General features: G+C 36.2%; 1 protein-coding gene across 2 annotated transcripts; it reads right to left on the reverse strand.

Annotated features, from left to right (window-relative positions):
• Positions 1 to 107: 107 nt before the first annotated feature.
• Positions 108 to 18,645, reverse strand: LOC132862271 (cadherin-like protein 26). 2 transcript variants are annotated; one of them, XM_060894216.1, is made up of 16 exons: positions 18,399 to 18,645; positions 17,467 to 17,580; positions 15,182 to 15,331; positions 14,588 to 14,729; positions 13,254 to 13,426; positions 12,915 to 13,046; positions 11,793 to 11,975; positions 10,056 to 10,354; positions 8,408 to 8,550; positions 6,885 to 7,106; positions 6,469 to 6,669; positions 6,267 to 6,385; positions 5,789 to 5,878; positions 4,891 to 4,944; positions 4,209 to 4,286; positions 108 to 589 (listed from the first exon to the last, which is right to left on the reverse strand). In XM_060894216.1, exons 1-16 carry the CDS (start codon positions 18,438 to 18,440, stop codon positions 530 to 532), a joined length of 2,202 nt encoding a protein of 733 aa, XP_060750199.1. In that variant the 5' UTR covers positions 18,441 to 18,645; the 3' UTR covers positions 108 to 529. The 2 variants fall into 2 exon arrangements, with proteins under 2 accessions (XP_060750199.1, XP_060750198.1); XM_060894215.1 differs by lacking the exon at positions 108 to 589 and adding an exon at positions 1,331 to 2,204 and having other exon boundaries at positions 18,399 to 18,643.
• Between the last annotated feature and the right edge of the window lie 279 nt (positions 18,646 to 18,924).

The raw sequence follows: 18,924 nt of genomic DNA on the forward strand, positions 1-18,924 counted from the left end.
TACTAAATATTAATAAATAATGTTAATTAATATTTAATAATAAAGTACTCTTAATATTAAAACCTGAGAAAATGTAACCTTTTAAAACTCATCTATATCTATTTTATTTTTCATGTTATCTATATATTTTTCTCTAATCATTAAAGACACTCTGTTCCTCCGTGTTAACCGTCGCCAGCCGGTAGGAAGAAAGACCCAGCACATATCATTACAAATACATTTCTTCTTTCTTCTTTTCATTGTCTGTAATGCAAAAGCTGCTATAGTGGAAAAGTAGGAGCGCTTAAGACTCAGTTGAGAAAACACTTTTCTAAAAGTAGTGAAACCTGACATGCAGAGCGGAATGTGCTAAGAATGGAAATAACGCAAACGTCTGTATCCTGTAAATCACCTACACAGGAGGTCGAAGTACAGGACAGATGAGGGAAAGATAGAGGTGGGGCTCTGGGTTACTAACAGCTGGTGTGCGTGAAGGTTTTTATTCCGTTCCAGTCAATCTGGGAGCCACACCTCGATTCCACCCGCATAATCAGTCGATCTTGTCTTCCAGTAGACTTAGATGTGGCTTCTGTCTGGTTGAAAAGAATACCTGCACCCACACATAAAAAACATCTGGTCCGTCGTTATAAGAATGCACAAAAGCATTTGCGTCTCACGAAATTGTCCTTTCTCTTCCATGGGGGGAAATCTATAATAATAATATTAATAACAATAATAATAATAATAATACATTTTATTTAAAGGTGTCTTTCAGGGCACTCAAGGACACTGTACAGTTGAGTGGTGATGATTAAAATTAATACAACAAACAACAATTATTGACATTCATTCATTTTCTACCGCTTATCCGAACTACCTCGGGTCACGGGGAGCCTGTGCCTATCTCAGGCGTCATCGGGCATCAAGGCAGGATACACCCTGGATGGAGTGCCAACCCATCGCAGGGCACACACACACACACACACTCATTCGTGCATTATTTCAATGTTATATATTAAATGGTAGCCTAGTGTTTAAGGTGTTGGACTTCTGATCGGAAGGTCGTGAGTTCGAATCCCAGGTCCACCAAGCTGCCACTGCAGGGCCCCTGAGCAAGGCCCTTAACCCTCAATTGCTCAGTTGTATAAATTGAAATAAAAAAATTGTAAGTCGCTCTGGATAAGAGTGTCTGCTAAATGACAGAAATGTAATACAGCATGATTAAGGCTTTTATTGTCTGTGTCTACAACTTGGACCTTTGGAGAGTGCAAATCTGAGCGATAAATATATCTTGAATAACCGCAGTTGTCAGAAAACGGGTGTCTTCAGTGATAAAAACCCAGACCCAATGTGGTGATCGCTAAAAACATGATTTATTACATTAAAAACACAACACAAAACACAAAACCAGAGAACACTGGGAGAAAGAAAAGAAAAACAAAAATCCAAAAACAAGACCGAGACAACAAAGACGACACAAAGACGAGGATTCTGAATGAAAAGGAAAGACAAGTAGAGACGTACGGAACAAATGTGCTAAAGTGGGAAGGAATAAAGGCTAATTACGCAGCCAGCTGTAACTAATTTCCCACGCTATTTAAGAGCACACTTGAACTTGACCCTGGTGCGAAGTCCTAAAGGTCAGAGAGTCTGACTCCTAACCCTAAGGTTGTGGGTTCGAGTCTCGGGCCAGCCACGACTGAGGTGCCCTTGAGCAAGGCACCGAACCCCCCCAACTGCTCCCCGGGCGCCGCAGCATAAATGGCTGCCCACTGCTCCTGGTGTGTGTTCACGGTGTGTGTGTGTTCACTGCTGTGTGTGTGCACTTTGGACGGGTTAAATGCAGAGAACAAATTCAGAGTATGGGTCACCGTAATTAGGCGTATGTCACGTCACTTACTTTCTTTCTTTCTTTCTTTTTAGTCTCTAAACTGGCTTTAAAGTTTAAATTGTTCCACTGATTCCAAATTCAGAAAATTTACACATAGTCACACATGATCTTAAATTTATCCTTGGGGAGGTGACATTAAATCAGGCCTACACACAGCTGCCAGGCTGGAAAAGCGTACGTTTAGATTTGTTAGGATGTCCGGATTAAAATCGTTCTCAGGAACTGAGAGTGTATCTAGATTTTCATCATGGATTTCTTCTGGTCCTTCATCTGCATAGCTGCGTGGCTTGTAATCGCCGAGCTCCTGTTCTGAAGTTCGGAGCTGGAAGAGTTTCTGTAGTGAGCAAATAAAAACTTCTTCATCATTATATACGGTTTATATAATATAAAACATTTAAATGTACATAATTAAGTCCAGTAGGATTTATCTGTATAGTTGTAAAGTTGTATGTTTATGATTTTTTTTAAAGAAGATAGAGAAGCATGATTCCTGATAATTCATTCATTCATTCATTCATCTTCTACCGCTTATCCGAACTACCTCGGGTCACGGGGAGCCTGTGCCTATCTCAGGTGTCATTGGGCATCAAGGCAGGATACACCCTGGACGGAGTGCCAACCCATCGCAGGGCACACACACACTCTCATTCACTCACGCAATCACACACTAGGGACAATTTTCCAGAGATGCCAATCAACCTACCATGCATGTCTTTGGACCGGGGGAGGAAACCGGAGTACCCGGAGGAAACCCCCGAGGCAGGGAGAACATGCAAACTCCACACACACAAGGTGGAGGCGGGAATCGAACCCCGACCCTGGAGGTGTGAGGCAAACATGCTAACCACTAAGCCACTGTGCCCCCCATGGCACATCGTAGCACATCGTAGCACATCGTAGCACATCGTAGCACATCGTAGCACATCGTAGCACATCGTAGCTATTACAATTATAATATATACTTAAGTAAACATGTGGTAAGGTGCAGTCACACTTTCTTTCTTTCTTTCTTTCTTTCTTGGCAGAAAAATCACTGGTTGTGGTATTTTTGTAGTGATATTTGAAATGTGCCTCATGTGACATGCACTCTAGCCATAACAATGGAGTTTCTTCTTTAATTAGCTAGTATTAACTAACCTAGCTGAATAACTAACCTAGTTTACTATTTTAATCCATTATTATTAGTAGTAATAGTAGGTATGAAGTAAACATTAGGTCACATGACACATTCTGGTGAAAAGTTTAGTTTTTTTTAGTTTCATTTTGCATTGTCGGATTAAATAAAGCTCCTCATTTGCTCACTAAAAAGCCAATTTTTTTTTTTTACTGAGACTCACTGCTGCTCTTTTGTTTGTGACCAGACTGACAGATTTACCAGAATAACAGATTAACAGAGCTTTTTTTTTCTTTTACAGCATTGTCTGATGTGACAAAACAGAAACATACCAAAAACACTGCCAGTGCATTTAAAAGTGGCTTCGTTTTGTCCGTCTTTAAGCTTTCCACTCATTCTTGTACAATAATATGAAATATATGCGCATTGCATTTCAAAAAACCCAGTCAAGTGCTAATTTAGAATGCAATACACACATGCATCAGTTTTATCATTGAAATGATTTCAAATTCAAAGACTGTTTATACACCAGACTTAAAGGTGGGATGCACGATCTCTGAAAGCCAATGTTGACATTTGAAATCACTAAAACAAACACGCCCCTAACCCAAATGGGTGTCACCCCTGTTTTGATAGCTCCGCCCCACACATACATACGTAACCCAGGCAACTATTATGGTGGAACCTGTTGGGGCAGCTGACCGAGGGTATATTTTTATCAATAAATGTTTTTGTAATACTGTGTGTTGTACCGTGAAAGGTTTATCTCCGTTTCATGTGGAAGACGACGTTCAACACCTAGAACCCGAAGCAGAGGTAACGGCAGGTATCCGCCATGTCAATGTTTCAATCGCTTTTGGCTAACGTCAGACATGTGCACTGAACACTCTCTCCGCCACATAATGACTAGACACGCCCCTTTCTACTAATGTCACACATGCGCACTGAACACTCTCTCTGCCGCATATTGACAAGACACGCCCCTTTCTGCTCATTGGCTACACGTCTGTTTTGTTTGTCGGCCCGACTCAGTTTTCTGAAGCATTTTTCAAACAACGTGCACCTCACCTTTAAATCCACCTATTGACTATTACCAGCTTTAGTGGTAGATTTATTTTTTGTTTTGCTTACTTCCTTTGAAACCCATCCTAAGTCTAAAATCTGTGAAACTGCATCATAAAGAATAATAAAATGTGATAAAAATAAAAAATAGCACAGCATTACCTGATCAAGTCGATTCGACAGAACTCTGCTAATATAAGAGTAATCTCTGTAATTAGGAGAGTTTGTGCTCATTGACACCTGTTGGTAAAAAGAAATTAAATCAACATGGATGCTTTGGGGACAAATACTGTCTGATAAAAACTTTCAGAAATTTCCCTTTTTAACCCATTTCTGAAAGGAATTTACTGGCATCAACTGGCATGATTATTTTAACACACGCAAAAATACACCGACTTCATACGTTTAATTAGATCAAAATGGTCTTGCTTCTGTTATTATGCTTTTGTTTGAAACATTATAAAATTAAAGATGCTTTCCATGCTTTAGCATTTGACTGTCATGTCAATTAAGCCAACTCCTGTTCAGGATTTACTGTATGTATGTTGCCGTATACAAAGAGAACCTCCTTCAGAACTACTGAGATATAACCGTAGGTCTTCAGGAATGTATCAGGCTTTCAACGCTCAGTTTTGTGTGATTTACGAGTAGGTTGTAAAGATTGATATTCAATTTGATTTCATTAAATTAACCACATTTTAAACTAAAATTAACAAGTTGGCTAGTAAGTAAGTAGGTAGGTAAGAACTGATAGAATTTAAGATCTAAAAACAGATCTACGCAAGAACTAAACATTGTTAGCATCTGTAAAGTTGTCAGACGTGCATAAAAAAATACTAATCACCTTGCAGGGGGATTTTCCCAACATTTCATTTTCAGTTGATGTTGCAGAAGTACCCTAGAAATTAAATAAAAAAATGGTGGGCTGGTGAGTATTAAAAACTTGGACTAGAACATTATTAATACAGTTTGTGCTGCTGTGCACTGTATAGTACTGTATATGACTTTCCTGTGTGACGTTTTGTTTTTGTTCTGGCTCAGGATCCGGCGTTGCTCTTTGCTAACTAATGCCATCTAGTGCAAAATAATGTTTTGTGACAAATATTAATTAATCTAAATATATTTGTTGGTCGTTTCATTTAAATATATTTAATATTGATCTTGAATTTTGTATTATATTAATCTTTATATTATTCTTTATCATAAACTTTTGTTCTATGTTTATGTTCTGTAAAACTGCTCTGAGACGATGTCAATTGTAAAAGGCGATATACAAAACATTTGAATTGAATTGAATTAAATTAAAAGTTTCAATCCCAATTTCCTCCAAAGCACTTTCAGCTTTAAGTCTGTTGGAATATAATTCTGTCAGTGTTGCACTTCTGGTGAACACAAGAATTGTGCTCATCCTACTTCAGAAGTCAATGTTGTATTTGAACATGACTCACATTTAGGTGTTTTCACTAAATATCCACATTTTCACTTAAACAGCCACAAGCTAAATATTTTAAGCAGAAGCATTAAAATTACATTTCATCAAGTTACATGTATAATCAAGTTACATGTATTTTTTCTACTGTTATTTCTCTTGCACTTTGTCTCAACTAGTGTTTTTCATTGTTATTTATTATCGTTATACGTCGAGGATCTTAAAGTGATCATACTGCAGTAAACTTTTTTTTTTCCGGTTTTTTTTTTCTATTTTGAAACAGTGAACGTTTTACATTGAACAAATTACATACGTCGTGAAGGAGTGAATTCTTTCTGGAAAAGCCATTGGTCATCTTCCCGCTTCTTGCGTTCAGTAGTAATCGGGATATATGATTCGGGACCTTTATAAAAACAATAAGACACTTTATCAGCATGTTTAGTTGTTTTTTAAAGCTTGACATATAATATATCAAAGAAAAACTACTCGTTATTAATGTTACTGTAAACGTTCTCTCTAATAAATAATAGCAAATACAAAGTTATCATAAATTCTATTGCTATTTTACTTTGTGCCTTTATGATTAAAGGTCTAGAATACATGATATTATTGAGTATTTAAGTGTAGTATTTGTTTAAATAATGTGCATCTATATCCCTTAATAATTCTTCAGCTTTGGACTCACTGAAGGTCAGTTTAGAACTGTATGATTTTTTTTTTTTTTTAAATCTCTTCACACATCCTTTCAGGAACCTTTAGGTTTTTTTTTTTAAGTCTGTAAATTTGATTACCTCACAGTCTGTTCCAGGCATTTCAATGTTTGATATCATGAGATTCCCAGGAACATCATCATGCAGGATCATAGCTTTCTTTCGCTTTTTGCCGAGCTGGAGAGCCATCAGTAAAGTCGCTATCAAAGAAACATTTTCAGTTCTTTTATAAGTTAGAGTATGTATTAGTTGTGTCAGTATTGGTCATGTGACTCAGACTTACCTAGCAGAAGCAGTAAAGTGAAGATAATTATCCTAACAGCACTAAGGCCTAGCCGGACAGTGAGATGGTCGCTGGTGCAGAAACGCACTTTGACAAACAGGTTTTGGACTGAACCATGTCCTTGTACATCCGAAATTTTGATCCTTATCACATAATTGCCACCATAGACCGTGTCCTTTTTGACCAGGCTCACATTTGTTCCTGTAAAAAGATCAAATTATAAATGATATTTTCTTTTTTAAGATTAGATCAGATTTTTTTTATACATTATATTAATTAATTGTATTTTTCCTTGTATTTCTTTCGTTATTTTATGCCAACTCATGGGTTTATAGAATGTATAAATTTCATCTAATGATTTCAGCTTCATACATACATATATTTATATTTATAATTTGAAATTTGTTTTTCAGTACCAAAGTTTGGTTCTATCTTCCATTTTTCTTCCGTTTGGTCATCTTCCAGTAGCCAGTAAAACGGTGCACTGTTTGGCGGAAGGTCTGGGTCAGCAGCGTAGATATTAGTCGTTTTGTCAGATACACACATTTCCCCTGTATTTCTCACCAACAATGGCACATTATCATTCTCATCAAATAAGTGTATGAGTAGCGTCCCTGTACCGGTCTGTTGAGGATCAGCTGTAGGTCAGAGGAGAGAAGGCTTTTGGAAAAAATGTGAATAATAATAAAAGCCCAATTTCAAACTTTTAGTAAGAAAACAGCAGAAGTAAATACTGAGTATACAGCATGTATCAAGGTTAGGATTAGGGTTAGAAGTATTACAGAAGGGTTAGAGTTAGGGTTAGAAGTATAACAGAAGGGTTAGAGTTATGGTTAGAAGTATTACAGAAGGGTTAGGGTTAGGGTTAGAAGTATAACAGAAGTGTTAGGGTTAGATGTATAACAGAAGGGTTAGGGTTAGATGTATAACAGAAGGGTTAGGGTTAGATGTATAACAGAAGTGTTAGGGTTAGATGTATAACAGAAGGGTTAGGGTTAGCTGTATAACAGAAGGGTTAGGGTTAGAAGTGTTACAGAAGGGTTAGGGTTAGAAGTGTTACAGAAGGGTTAGGGTTAGAAGTATAACAGAAGGGTTAGAGTTAGGGTTAGAAGTATTACAGAAGGGTTAGGGTTAGGGTTAGAAGTATAATAGAAGTGTTAGGGTTAGAAGTATAACAGAAGTGTTAGGGTTAGAAGTATAACAGAAGGGTTAGGGTTAGATGTATAACAGAAGGGTTAGGGTTAGATGTATAGCAGAAGGGTTAGGGTTAGATGTATAACAGAAGGGTTAGGGTTAGATGTATAACAGAAGGGTTAGGGTTAGAAGTGTTACAGAAGGGTTAGGGTTAGATGTATAACAGAAGGGTTAGGGTTAGAAGTGTTACAGAAGGGTTAGGGTTAGAAGTATAACAGAAGGGTTAGGGTTAGAAGTATAACAGAAGGGTTAGGGTTAGAAGTATTGCAGAAGGGTTAGGGTTAGAATACAGAAATACAGAAGTATTTTCTGCTTTTGTGACCTTATCCATTTAGCAAAAAAACAAAAAAGACCATAAAACTGTTCTTATTTCTATTGTTGGATGAACTGTAATAAAGACTTTGTGTTTACATCCTACTGCCTTCGGGTCACTTTGATTGGACTGTAAACAAAAATTCTTGGAACACAAACTTTTTATTTATTTATTTTATATTTAATAAAAAAAAAAAATACAAATTCTAATCCCAGTCAGCTTGGTATACTCGGTTTAATAAGTGGCTTAACTGAAGTTATTATAAAGTAGTGTATTTGTCTCTTGTCCACAATGGTCCACTGTGGCTGTAGGCTTCTCAGTTCTCTCCGTCTCCAATCAACTATCACATCTGCCTCCTATTTGGCTGGATGATAGCTTGCAGCCACACTGTAGAGAACCCTATTATAACATTTCACATGCACTGTATATTACCTTTATTTACAGCATACACGATGACAGTATAAGTGTCGTTCTTCAATAACGCCGATTCTCTGTCCATAACATCGTTGACCAAAACCTGACCAGTTTCTGAATTAACAGTAACCCAGTTAATTTTATCTTCTTTTTTTTCAAAGCTGGATGACAGAAAGAAAGTGAGATATAATTATAAATACTTCATGAAGATCCGATGATTGTCAAAAACAATATACACATACTGTAGATGTCACAATGGTTAGATGTCACAATGGTTAAATTCTGGAAAACAGTCAGTGGATTTAAATAAAATTGTGTTGCGTTTGAAGTAAACACTAGGGATGAGCGAGTACAGCATTATCTGTATCTGTATCCGTATCTGTTAACCATATGAATTATCTGTATCTGTATCCGTACTCGGAGTGGGTGGGGCCTAACCCGAAAGTAGGCGGGACTTGTCTTGAAATGGGCGTGGCTTTAACCGGTAATAATTAATTTTTAATATTTATAACACTAGCTTACTACCCTCATGTTTTTATGAAATACAGCAAAAACGTGTCAGACACTCAGTGTCTGGTTACTGGTTAGAGACAGCTGAAGGTTTAAAAAAGAAAAAAAATCTCAGGCAGAGACGCAATGCGAGTCGCATTCTACCAAACAAGCACCACGTCTGAACGAACCCACGTTTACCAGAACTCTACTGGTTAGTAAGTACGTATTATTAACGTTACAACCCGAAGTACAAAGCTGAAGAAACCCTAAACGTTAACGGAAAAGACCCGCGAACCCGAGTGACTGAGGGAGAGACAGAGAGCTGTTCTGTGTGTGACTGTGAGTGTGCAGAGCGAGACATAGCAACACAATACATCTGTATGTGTGTAGGGGAAGGGCGCTGTGACTAGCCTATCACTGTAGGGGAGGGGCGCTGTGACTAGCCTATCACTGTAGGGGAGGGGCGTTGTGACTAGCCTATCACTGTAGGGGAGGGGCGTTGTGACTAGCCTATCACTGTAGGGGAGGGGCGCTGTGACTAGCCTATCACAGAACGCTGACACAATCAGCTACCCAATGATGATTTTCATTCAATCCGAGCACAGATATTGACTCGTATTACTCGTATAATACTCGTACTCAGCAGAAGTGCTTTATCCGTACCGGATACTCGTTTCAGCCGAGTATCCGGCTCATCTCTAGTAAACACAAATATGTTCTACCAAAGTAACAAACATGCGTTGTGTAACCTTCACATTGTGTAATCTTCAAAGTAAGCCTGCAAAGTTCACATTGTTTATCTGGTCAAATCTGTTTGTTTTTTCCTTCACTCAAATTGTTTATTTGCCGATGTGTAAGAAAAGTGTATGAAATAAGAAATAAAAAGAAATAAACCTAATCAGATTCCAGCTGTCACATTATTTGCGATGCTCCTGTGCTTGTAGCATTGTTTAAAAAATGTTAAAATGACTGAAAAAAAAAGAAATTTAGTCAAGAGATCCAACCTAATTGCTAAATTAATGAGTGATTATTTTCCCACATATTTACATATTGAATATATAACATTCAAAATTACAATACATTTCACATTTAAATGCAGTGTGATTATCAATAATTAGCATATTTTATGGTCAAGCACGGTTAGACAGAATATAAAAAATGCAGTTCCACTTACTAAAATGTGTTATCGAATGTCTTATCCGGGTCTGTGACTGACATTGTTTCCAAGACGGTACCTATTTTTATATTCTCCATGATTGTGATTTCTTTAAAAGGTAGTACGAATTCTGGAGGGTCATTTACATCCTCAACATTAATGGTGATGTTATAAGGCACACTGAACTCTTTGGGACGAGTCTCAACATCCCATAAGTCTGATGATTTACGTTTTTTCACCCTACAGAAAAAGTAGGGTATGTCATTTTCCACACTGATCCACAGATTCCTTGCAGATCGCTCCTCATAATCCATCGCCTGTATAATAACAGTTAAAAAAGTTTGAGTAGCACTTTGTTTGAAGGACACCTTTATAGTTCATTTATAACACATTCAAATATTTGCATGAATTTAAGAAATGACATTCATTCATTTATTCATTCATTTTCTACTGCTTATCCGAACTACTTCGGGTCACGGGGAGCCTGTGCCTCAGGCGTCATCGGGCATCAAGGCAGGATACACCCTGGACGGAGTGCCAACCCATCGCAGGGCACACACACACACTCTCATTCACTCACGCAATCACACACTATGGACAATTTTTCCAGAGATGCCAATCAACCTACCATGCATGTCTTTGGACTGGGGGAGGAAACCGGAGTACCCGGAGGAAACCCCCAAGGCACGGGGAGAACATGCAATCTCCACACACACAAGGCAGAGGCGGGAATCGAACCCCCAACCCTGGAGGTGTGAGACGAACGCGCTAACCACTAAGCCACCGTGCCCCCCTATGAAATGACATGTTATTGTAAAATTTCTGCAGCTTTGTCTTTACATGGATGCGAAAACGGGACCCATAATTACCGTTGTAGATTGACTGATATTAATTCATCAATCAATTTAAATGTGATTACATTTGATTATCATTAGTTCAATAAACATTTATTTGATTTGCATGGAGCTCCATAATCATTTTAATATCTATACACTGAACGTTCAATTTCATGCTCCTATAAGAAGTAGATAATAAAGTTAATAAAGTGTAGGCAAAAATGTCTCATTCAGCCAACTTATCTTTTGGAAGGTGTACATACAGTATCTTCTTCTTCATATTCTTTGTTACACTATTTTGAATTCAACCCATCCTTTCAGGTTTTTGCAAGTAAAGACATGTATTGCATTATCTTTTTGGCATGCACAAGCATGTGAAGTCTTGCATTAGAGATTTTCATACAGACATTTACGTTGCTGAACTAGATAGTTGTAAATCTACTGGCAACTCACAATACTATTCTTATTGTCTTCTTAATCCTGTATACTGTATATCGTCAATATATATTGATGACTTGGTTCCAAGGTTAGTGTCTGTATGTTCGGAGGGTTATCTAACAAGTGACTTTTTTTTAATGGAGATTAAATTGCATTTCTGTCTATTACCGTTTTATCCAATCAGGTTTATTACTCCAATGGTTCCCTTTTGTGTCCGTAAGTGTTGTTCCAAACTGTCCACAACTCCCTTGTGTGTTTTTTTTTTCTTTTTTTCTTTTTAAGTCATTTAATATCATTTTACTGTAACAGATTTCAATTTTGTAGGGGATGTTAAAAAAATCTTGTTAGCAAAAAGCTGTAATTTTCTTGGTTGTATAGGAGGTACAGTATCATTAGTGTAAATATTACATCACAACGATACAGACAGCAGAATGACACATTTTCGACAGCATATTTCTTCAAAAACTAATCAAACAAATACCTTTACAACAGTCAGGATTCCTTCATTAGTGTTGGGGTCTGTCTGGATTTTAAAACAGTTCTCAAGATCTCCATGAAGTGTGAATTTAGCTTTCCATGCTAGTGAACCCTTACTGTCGTTGTCATTGACCTGCAAGCGCAGAACCTCTACTCCACTCTCTCGTTCTTTTATCCTTGCAGGACCCTAAAGGGAGGGAAGATGATAATATGCTGACAGTAAATACTGGGCACTCACTATACCATTTTGCTAGTGTTTCATTTTTGTAGACTTATTTGAAATAATAAGATCTGAGTACAACAACAACAACAAAAAAAATAGATGTCAGTTTATTCGTTTCGTAGATCCTTGTATCCAAAGAAATTGAATTCAAGCACAAAATTGAGTGAATAGGAATGTAGATAATGTAGGTAACACATACAGGATGGATTTTTTCAGATTATTATATAAAATTTCACAAAATCAGTTGGAAAGAAGTTGCATGTTACTTAAAGGTGGGGTGTTCGATGTTTGAAAGCCAATGTTGACGTTTGAAATCACTGAAACAAACACGCCCCTAACCCAAATGGGTGTCACCCCTGTTTTAGCTCCGCCCCACAAATGCATATGTAACCCAGACAAGTATTATGGCGGAACCTGTTGGGGCAGCTGGCCGAGGGGATATTTTTATCAATAAATGAACACAAGAGTAATACTATGGTAATACACACGTGCTTTTGTAGTACTGTGTGTTGTACCGTGAAAGGTTTAGCTCCGTTTCACGCGGAAGACGTTCAGTTCTCTCCAGCGCTGGAAAGCTGATCCTATATTAACACGTCCTACTTCTTGCCTTACTATAAGCCTTTTTTCGCTTTTCGTTTCTATCCACCAAGTCAATGTTTCAATCGCTTTCTGCTAATGTCACACGTGCGCACCGAACACTGTCTCCGCTGCATATCGACAAGACCCGCCCCTTTCTTCTCATAGGCTACACGTTTGTTTTGTTAGTCGGCCCGACTCAGTTTTCTGAAACATTTTTCAAACAACGTGCACCCCACCTTTAACTCTACTTTGCATTTCTGCATTGATTTTATTTTTATTTTATAGTTTTAAGTTATTTCATTAATATACATAAGCAGTACTCACTGTGTGACCAGTAATGTAAGGGTGGTTATTGTTTTTGTCGATGATGTTCAGTACCACTGTGCTCGTACTGGACAGCTGCACTTTGTTTCCATTATCTGTAGCTTTGATCAGGAGTGTATATTTCTGTACTTTCTGAAATCATACAATTTTGTGTATATATATATATCTATCTATATATATATACGTATATATACGTATATACGTATATATACGTGTATATATATATATATATATATATATATATATATATATATATATATCTATCTATATATATATACGTATATATATAATAGATATTTTTAAAAAACAGGAATGTGTTGAGCACTGAATTGGATTTACCTGGTAGTCGAAGCAGCCTTTGAAATAAATACTTCCTATGTTGTTGTTCTGCTTGATGTAGAACTCAACATTATCTGTTTCTGGGGTGACGGAGACGATTGCGAATTTAAAGGTGCCATTGGGTGTGTTTGGGTCATCGAGATCTGAAGCAGAGACTGTAGTAACCAGATTACCTGCAAAGTTTTTAACAAAATAAAATGAAGTCATTTTCTAATTCACTCAAACCAGGAAAATTAAGCCTAGATAATTTTCTTAACATTTCTTACTTTGTACATATAAAACTGCAGCACCTTTATTTGCATTTTTATGTTCACAACTCTTTACATTCAGGAAGGATTTCACTATTCTGTTTTAATACCTTTTTTATTTTGTTTTAATTTTTATAAAATTTCACATTTATAAAGTCTATAATTTACTTAAGTGTTAAATGTTAGTATTCCTTAAGGGCCATATTCATAGTTGGTGCCTTAAGTACAAAAGCTATGTACATATTTAAACAAACACATAATTAATGAAATAAATCAGGGATTGGAAATGTGGCTTTTAGTACAGTACCTTGTGGTAGTTTGTCTACGGAAATGAACACTACACTTCCGCATGGTACAGTTTATTGAGCCAGGCTTTTTTTATGCCAGGCTGCTTTTTTCCTGCAAGTGCTGTTCTTGGTTATCTGAAGTAACATCTGAGGTCTGAACACTGATGTGCATAATTACTGCATTAAATCAAAAAAGTTCAAATTTATAGTGTAAGGTTTTGTTAAAATTCACATCCATATAGTAGAGTCTGTTTTGCTCCTTAGGGCACAGATGATAGCATATAAACGTGACCAAGACAATTACTGTATTTATTATTATTATTATTATTATTATTATTATTATTGTTGTTATTATTATTATTATTATTATTATTATTATTATTATTATTGTTTTTTATTATTATTAGTGTATTATTAGCATTATTGTTATTGTTGTTGTTATTATTATTATTATTGTTATGATTATTATTATTTTTGTTTTTATTATTATTATTTTTATTATTATTAATGTATTATTAGTATTATTGTTATTGTTGTTGTTGTTGAACAAAGCATTAAAAACACTTAACTTAACTGTTATTAAGATTAAATATAGTTTTTGGTGATTCTAACTTAGAAGTATATTAGAGATGATTGGAGTATTAACACGATAAACTAGACTTTTGTTCATTATGTCTTTAAAATGATCTTTCAATTTCGTTGATGTTAATGTTCTGTTAATTTATGTAACATAGCAGCATAAACATAGTAAACATAGTAAATTAACGATATGAAGACGTGGTATATACAGTTAAGTCACCTTGAGCTACAGACTCATCAATTGTTGCTTCATAGAGAGAAGAATTAAAAACAGGAGCGTGATCGTTAATATCCAGAATCTTAATCTCAACTCCAAGTTTTGTTTTCAGTGTGAAATGTTCATCCCGTTCTTCAAAAGTGAGCTGCAAAAGACACAAAGACATGTTGTGATTTAAATGCATCACTGGAGTAAAAGCCAAACGATGTACAGGACATTATTTTCTGATTTATAGAAAATTATAATAAAAGCTATCTTATAAACTTTTACAATGTTCAATACATTTACAAACATACATATGCTAATCTACTTCATGCATTAGCTTGAAGTAGATTAATTAAAATGAGATGTGCTTTTGTTTAAGTATATCCTTACAGTAAGTGGCGTCAGGCCGACAACAACACCCTCTTTACATCTGTTGGAACGAGTGCGCTAAAACTTGAAACTTGTGATTTGAATTTGCGCAATTTAATTGTCAAAGCTACTACGAGAGAAAATTTGTCTATCTTCTGACCAGTTAGAATTGAGAATTCACCAGTACTGTGTTATATGGTTCAAATATACTGTATTTACAAAATATATAGGAGTAAAATATACCGAGAGAGATTTATACGTCTCGTAGTCGACTTTCTTATGCACAAGTAATTCACCGGTTCTGCTGTTGATACTCAGCACATTTTCAGGGTCTTTCTCAATACCCATCCCTTTGAGAAAGATCCACACAAATTTGTCACGCTCCACATGGATCTAAAACAAAAGCAAATACAAAAATAAATATTTTCTTATTATTATTAACAACAAAAACAACAGTAATAACAACAATAATAACAATGAATTAGTTATCGTCTTCTAGTTCTCGCTTTGATTGCAACTTGATTGCAGTGCCTTGTAGTATCACGTTATGTATTGCAGTGTTTAGTATTTTCTGTAATCATTTGTGCATTTGGGGGGGGGGTGTGTGTGTTACACTTAAATTAAATTTTAATTTAATTGTATTTAAACATGCCTTTTTAACTCACTAGAATGCTAAATCAATGAGAACCCTTAGCTTGTTTCTTTGCAACGAGACGGTTCCATCTGGGGTAATAGGAGACACTGACACCCGAAGTGTGTTGCTTATGTCCAGTTTATTCTGTTGTTTTGTTTTGGTTGCGGTCACTGCAGAAAACCCGACATGAAGCGTCACACAGATAGCATGTCGGAAATGGCAATAGGGATTTAAGTGCTGTGGTGGCAATCTTAGGGTATTCCGCCATGACTTTAATCCAGAACACCGGCAGAGTTTCTAACTTTCTAACGACGTCTGTTTTGTACTCCTTTTTGCTAATTTGTGGGTTAAATTTGAGCAAACACAATATACACGTACACCAAGCACTGTTACACATGAGAAAGTACCGGTGAACAGAGAGAAGAGCGATACACACTTTCTCTGCACCAAAGCTACAACGCCACTGCCGCTTGCAGCCGCTCAGCTCCAGACGTCACCTAAAACCGGCCCGATATCACGATATTTTGCGCATGCGCGGTAAGCGCGGCTTTATGTGACGTCTCTCAGCTAAATAAAATAAAATGGAAATAATTTAATGTTCCTTGGGTGGCCCGGTACCATTTGGTCCACGGACCGGTACCGGTCCGCGGCCCGGGGGTTGGGGACCACTGATCTAGGATGTTGGTGCTGTTTATGGACTATAGATTATGTTTAATGATGTGACTGGTGTTTTAATGCCATTTTACATCATTGGTCATTATGGTATCAGGTAAAGCAAACAGCAAACAATAATGTAGCTGTAAGATATTTATCGATACTACAGTGATCAAACATTTTTGAATATAGCTTTTTAAAAATTTAAATATACAAACTTTAATGGAATCTTGATCTATTTCCGTGTTCTAAGAACCATTTTCATTTTGGTTCTAAGAACCAAGTCGCTTAAAATCTCAACTGTTTCCATTGACACCAATCTGACACCAGCCTTGTAATTGGTGAGAGTCGTGGGCTTCTCAGGCATTGTGCTTGAACCTGTAAGTTCTGTCCTGATTAATTAACCGCCTGATTAATACTAGGGTTTTAAGATCAAGAGGAACTGTTCAAAGTTTAATGATTAAAGGAAAAGCTATATGTCAGCCACTGACACCTTTGGACAATAAACACAGCCTGTCACAGCCATAGAGAAAAACTTGGCTTATTTATTAAGCTGTCTTATTAATTACATTCATCTATCACGTACCTACACTTATTATTACTTCAAAGTTTATCATTAACATTTTACTGGATTATACAGTATAATAGCGTATAATAAAATAACGCAGAAATCTGCTTCACCTTCCATCACAGTACATGATGAGTTAAATCATTTTACCATATTACACTATTGTGGTATATACAGTATTATATACTATATTCTTCCATATTACCACTTTATTTAACTTATTTAACTGTTGTAAACACTGTATATGCTGCTATTGCACTCTGGTTAGACCTAAACTGCATTTTGTTGCCTTCTACTTGTACATGTGTAATGACAATAAAGTTAAATCTAATCTAATCTAATCTAATCTAATCTAATCTAATCTAATTTTGCTCACAAAACCGAGTCTTATTTATGTCTAGCCTTATTTTGTCCATAGCGATCTACCGGCTGTAATTAGAAAACATTTTTTAAACAATGACAGTGTGGGACTGGGAATAGCAAACCAGTATGTTTGTGTGTTTTGTTTGCTTTGTTGGTGTAAAATTGCATTCTACATAATAAACTACTCTATATTCTACTTCAATAGTGATTTTTTTTTTCACTGTATGATCTTAGCTAGTACAGGTATAATACAGATTTAACAGTAGGCTTTGATATTCAGTACATACATATGTAATATACAGTACCCACCGTGCCAAGTACATATGGGTAAGGGCCTGGGTTTTCTTCTTCTATAACGAATGAGTCAATGATCCATGTTCTCTTCTGTCTGATTTGGCTCTGGCCGGATACCTCGACTTCGCACTGCAGTATGTAAGGAAAAATAAACATCTGAGATTAGCAGTATTTAGTTAGTATTTTTAATAAAAGTGTTGTAAGACATGAGCCTGAGCTTTAAAACTTTAGGCTAAGTAAACAAAAAGGATAGAATTGGATTGTGACGACAATATCACCACGTTGGCTTCTACCGGCACAGAATTATAAACACCGAACATCAGATTGACATTCTGCCAAACGTGTTTATTTTATTGTAGCTATCGTACATTTAGCTATTTTGTCTTCCTAAGTAAATGGAGTGGGATATTTAACTGAATGTAATATAATGTTTATATCTTATAGTGTGAATTTACATTACGTTAAGATTAGATTCATCTTTAGCTGCACACTGTATGTAAAACGCTGACCTAAAGGCTTATATCCTTTGAAAATAGTTGTCGTAGTTTAGTGAATTGATTTAGGAAATTTTATTCATTTCTACTGCGCAAATAGTGAGTCATTGATTCTTTTGTTGTTTTTAACCCGAGGCATCGATTTTTTTGTTGTTTGTTGTTTAACATTATTTGTGGTTCCTTCATAATCCCAAGTTAATTATATTTATACGTTATTATAAACAATATTATTCTAAAATCTAATTACTATAACTATTTTGACTTTAGTTATTTAGAACATATTTGTTCCTACAGCATTCCTACAGTGTTCATTATATAACAAAATATAATGAACATTAAGGATGTATGCAGAAAAGTTCAAATAAAAAAAACATGTTTATGTTAATGTTTATGTTAAACACATGTTTATGTTATGTTTATGTTAAAAAAAATACATTTCATTAAAAAACTTACTGTCACAGAGAGAATAATCATCGTAGTAATTATCGTCCTCATGCTGTCTTCATTGCCTTTCTTCTCTTATTTGGGTTTTTGAATGTGTGTGTGTATGTGTGTGTGTGCATGTGTCTGCGTGTGAGTGTGTGTGCTTGTGTGTGTGCGTGCCTGCCAGTGTTTGTGCTTGTGTGTGTGTGTGTGAGTATGTGTGAGTGTGTGTGTGTGTGTGCGCCTGCCTGTGTTTGTGCTTGTGTGTGTGTGTGTGCCTTCCTGTGTTTGTGCTTGTGTACACCTGCCTACCTTATCAGTTTCCATTATTTTATAATGGCTGTGGGAGGAGAATTCGGATGAAATTCTCTTGAAACGCTGCCTTGTTCTCTGACGTTTCACTTTTAGTGCCCTGTGTGTTTTTAAACTTGCTCTTAATAAGTCAGCACTCATTTTTGCTCTCGATCAAAGAATTTGTAGTCAAAAATGTCCTTTCAAAAAGACCTTACAAAGAGGAAAAGCCAAAAGAGGAGCTGCTTATTTTTATTTACTGGTC

Source organism: Tachysurus vachellii, chromosome 19 (assembly GCF_030014155.1).
Source record: "Tachysurus vachellii isolate PV-2020 chromosome 19, HZAU_Pvac_v1, whole genome shotgun sequence".
Classification (NCBI taxonomy): Eukaryota; Metazoa; Chordata; class Actinopteri; order Siluriformes; family Bagridae; genus Tachysurus; species Tachysurus vachellii.

Excerpts from the sequence above, each read along its gene's own strand:
- LOC132862271 (XM_060894215.1), bottom strand. The coding sequence starts at position 18,440 with ATGAGGACGATAATTACTACGATGATTATTCTCTCTGTGACA. Across the intron at positions 15,332-17,466 it reads ACCCATATGTACTTGGCACG|ATCCATGTGGAGCGTGACAA; the intron begins GTGGGTACTGTA and ends CTTTTGTTTTAG. Across the intron at positions 13,427-14,587 it reads TGATGAGTCTGTAGCTCAAG|GTAATCTGGTTACTACAGTC; the intron begins GTGACTTAACTG and ends AAAACTTTGCAG.